Source organism: Salvia splendens, chromosome 20, assembly GCF_004379255.2.
Source record: "Salvia splendens isolate huo1 chromosome 20, SspV2, whole genome shotgun sequence".
Lineage (NCBI taxonomy): Eukaryota > Viridiplantae > Streptophyta > Magnoliopsida > Lamiales > Lamiaceae > Salvia > Salvia splendens.
In genome coordinates this window covers 5,117,082-5,120,066 of record NC_056051.1, presented here as the reverse complement: position 1 = coordinate 5,120,066, position 2,985 = coordinate 5,117,082, and the positions used below count along the sequence as shown (strand labels likewise).

The following is a 2,985-nucleotide window of genomic DNA, read 5'->3' as shown; positions in this document are numbered from 1 at the left end:
GCTCCTAGATCTTTAGATACACTGGGGAAGGCGATGAATCTGTCAAAATTCCAACCTTCTCTTCATCATCTAAAAATACCCCTTCTGCTCCAACGTGATCTCGGTCAAGTAGTTGATCAATTGCAGTTATTGGGAAAGGTTTTTTTGATACATCAGTAACATCAGCAATTAGTTCTAGGGAATCATAACTGAATTCAGGGTTGCTAGGTGCCGAGTAGAGGCTCGATGGATGCCAGTCGGAGGCAGCAACAGGCTGCTGGTTGAGGAAGGGTGGAGCTGTCTGTAGAGCGGGGTTCAGCAGCCACGGCCTTGACTCTGCGAGCGACATCTCACGTGCCTCGTCTTGAGATCCTTCACTCTGTTCAATTTCATCGCTCGCATCTAACCTGACAGCAGTGTTGATGGCAACATCGGTGATGCTATTGGGAACATCGTGAATGTCTTTGGGAACATCCGCACTCAATACCATCGTGAAAGTGTTATCAATGTTCTCCTCAGTTATATTCTCATCATCAGTGTTCTCCTCAAACCAAGCGGTCACACGGGCGAGCAGGGCGGCTTGGTCCAATCTATACACACGTAACTTCTAGTTGTAATCATTTACGGCGGCTAGTTGGGCAGGGGAGAACGATCGAGTCATGAGGTCAGGATTATTTGGGTCAGAACCCTGGTATGTCGCTTCACCATAGGCGAGGTACGGGTTGTGAGGCGGCGACTGATCATAGGTTGAAGAACTCTGCTGCGTGCGCACCCATGGCGGGTCCCAGCAAGTGGGCTGTCGGGGCCTGGTAGGGATGATATTGTGGGTGGAAGTGCCTATCCTGTGGATAGGATTGTTGCAGATCTAATGATCCAATCGGATGGTGTGGTGGCTGATATATGGGTTGCGATGGGTGGTGCTGTGGTGGATGATATATGGGCTGCGATAGGTGGTGGGCGAATTGCGGCCGACGGTAGTCGAATTGGTGATGGTAATAGGCAGCATAGGTGGATGACATGATGGAGGTAATTCGGAGGATGAGAACCGAATGAAAGCACCAAATTGTTAAGGGTGAAGTTCCCTTAACACGATAAACGGTAGTCGCGGGAGCTTTGATCGTCGATCAAACCAAGATTTAGGATTGCAAAAGAAAGTAAAACACGATAAAAGAAAAATAAGATAATTTGATATTTTTTTAATAATGGAAAGGAATAACAAAGTCCCTATTTATAATACTCCTACGAATAACCTAACTTGGTGAATAAGATAATAATTATATGAAAAAGATATGATAATATAATAATAAAGATATGTGAGATATTTCCGGAGATATACTCGTATCATGGTCCTGGCCAAATAAGGCGCCTCCCCGTATATCCTGGCATCCTCCATCCGATACGTCACGTTGTAGATCTTCCTCTCCATCACCAGCTCCTGCACTTGCAATCTCGCCTCGCTCGTGATGTTGCTCACCCCCGCGTTAAGGCAACTTTCCATCCCGTCCTCCGTCAGGCGCTTGCAGAAAAGGCCGTTGCCAGCGCTTCTCAGCGCGATCGTGTTTTCGTTGATTTTGACCGGCCAGAAGAGAGTGCTTTTGTTGTTGGCCGTGACGTCGTCGGAATCCACGTAAATCCAATTAGAGGCCCACCGCCAGTACGAACCCCAGAGATCAGACTTTATCCGGACGTGGCCGTCGCGCATCAGTGAGACTTCATTGCCTGATAAGATGTCGTTAGGATCGTCGATTCCGAACTGGAGATACTTGAACCCATTATGTCCAAGTGCCTTGAGGTATCTCCCGTTGTCTCCTAAAAATGCCACGTGTTTCGGCAGTTTGACCAATGTGTCCCAGTCCACAAACCCCAGAGGCGCGCCCACACTGTTTTTGTCCACGTAGAAACCCCCCGTGGAGTTGTTCAGCATCACGCGCCAACCGGTCTGGATGTGAGTCAAGTAGACCACATTGTCCGATTGCTGGACGGGCTCGAAGAGCGTGCAGGACGCCTTCGTGGTATCCTCCTCAGGCTTGTTTGATACCGCCACGATGGAGTCATCACTTGCGTTTTTTTGCCAATATCTGTTTTTATGAGAAAATCGGAGATGAATGCGTTCGTTATTGGTTTTTGATCGTTCAACTTCGATCTTGACGAGCTCGCTGAACTTGTCGTTTTCTCCATCAACAACAGACCCATCGTCTTTGCGGTATACATAAGTGTTTGTACCGGCTTTTGGGACGTTAAACACAACAAGTCTTGGAAGAGAAGTGGTTGCCATTTTCTCCAACTTCTGCTAAATAAACACAACAATTTTGTACAATCGAATAGTCTGTCCATGATTAAATGGCATGTTTTTTCTATTTTCAGGGATCCGTTGTCCGCCATTAAATGATTTATTTACTTTTTCCCATGTGTAGTAAGTTGATCTTACACTCCGCTAATTCATTACTCTCACATTATATTATAAAACTATATAATAAAAATGGGTCAAAAATTCCACAGTTTTATCTCATCCACTTTCTTTCACATGGTCGAAATATTTTTAAGGCCTGCGACGAATCAAAGTGAGCGGAGGGACTATTATTATTTTCAGTATCAGTATTGGTACTTCTATAAAGATTAGTACTATATCGATATATTTACAATTTGTGACAGCATGATCACCACTTTTTAATCTCTAATCTTTATTGACACATATTCATAAGGTAAAATCTCAACCATAATGTATCAATTACTTTTATTATAACACATGTCACACTTTGAGTAGAGTAAGTACTTTATGGGCATAAACTAAATATTCATTCTATCAGCAGGGGGTGATCCATTGCTAACTTTATTAAATTGTTAACTCTGATAACTCATCGATACAATGTATTAAAAATATCAACACGATGACATTGAAATGTCACATAAACTTAGTTGATATTTTAATACACTGTGTTTACAATTTTATTTAAAATGTCAACACAAATTTGTGTTAACATTTTAATGTGATCGTGTAGATATTTT

At 43.4% G+C, this 2,985-nt stretch overlaps 1 protein-coding gene across 1 annotated transcript; it reads right to left on the bottom strand.

Annotated features, from left to right (window-relative positions):
* Positions 1-1,203: 1,203 nt before the first annotated feature.
* LOC121781333 lies at positions 1,204-2,254 on the bottom strand. Its single transcript, XM_042179079.1, has 2 exons — positions 1,316-2,254; positions 1,204-1,218 (listed from the first exon to the last, which is right to left on the bottom strand). The coding sequence occupies exons 1-2, from the start codon at positions 2,252-2,254 to the stop codon at positions 1,204-1,206; spliced, it is 954 nt and encodes a 317-aa protein (XP_042035013.1).
* Positions 2,255-2,985: the final 731 nt, after the last annotated feature.

What these genes read in the sequence shown, in the direction of transcription:
- LOC121781333 (XM_042179079.1), bottom strand. Translation starts at nt 2,254, where the DNA reads ATGGCAACCACTTCTCTTCCAAGACTTGTTGTGTTTAACGTCCCAAAA.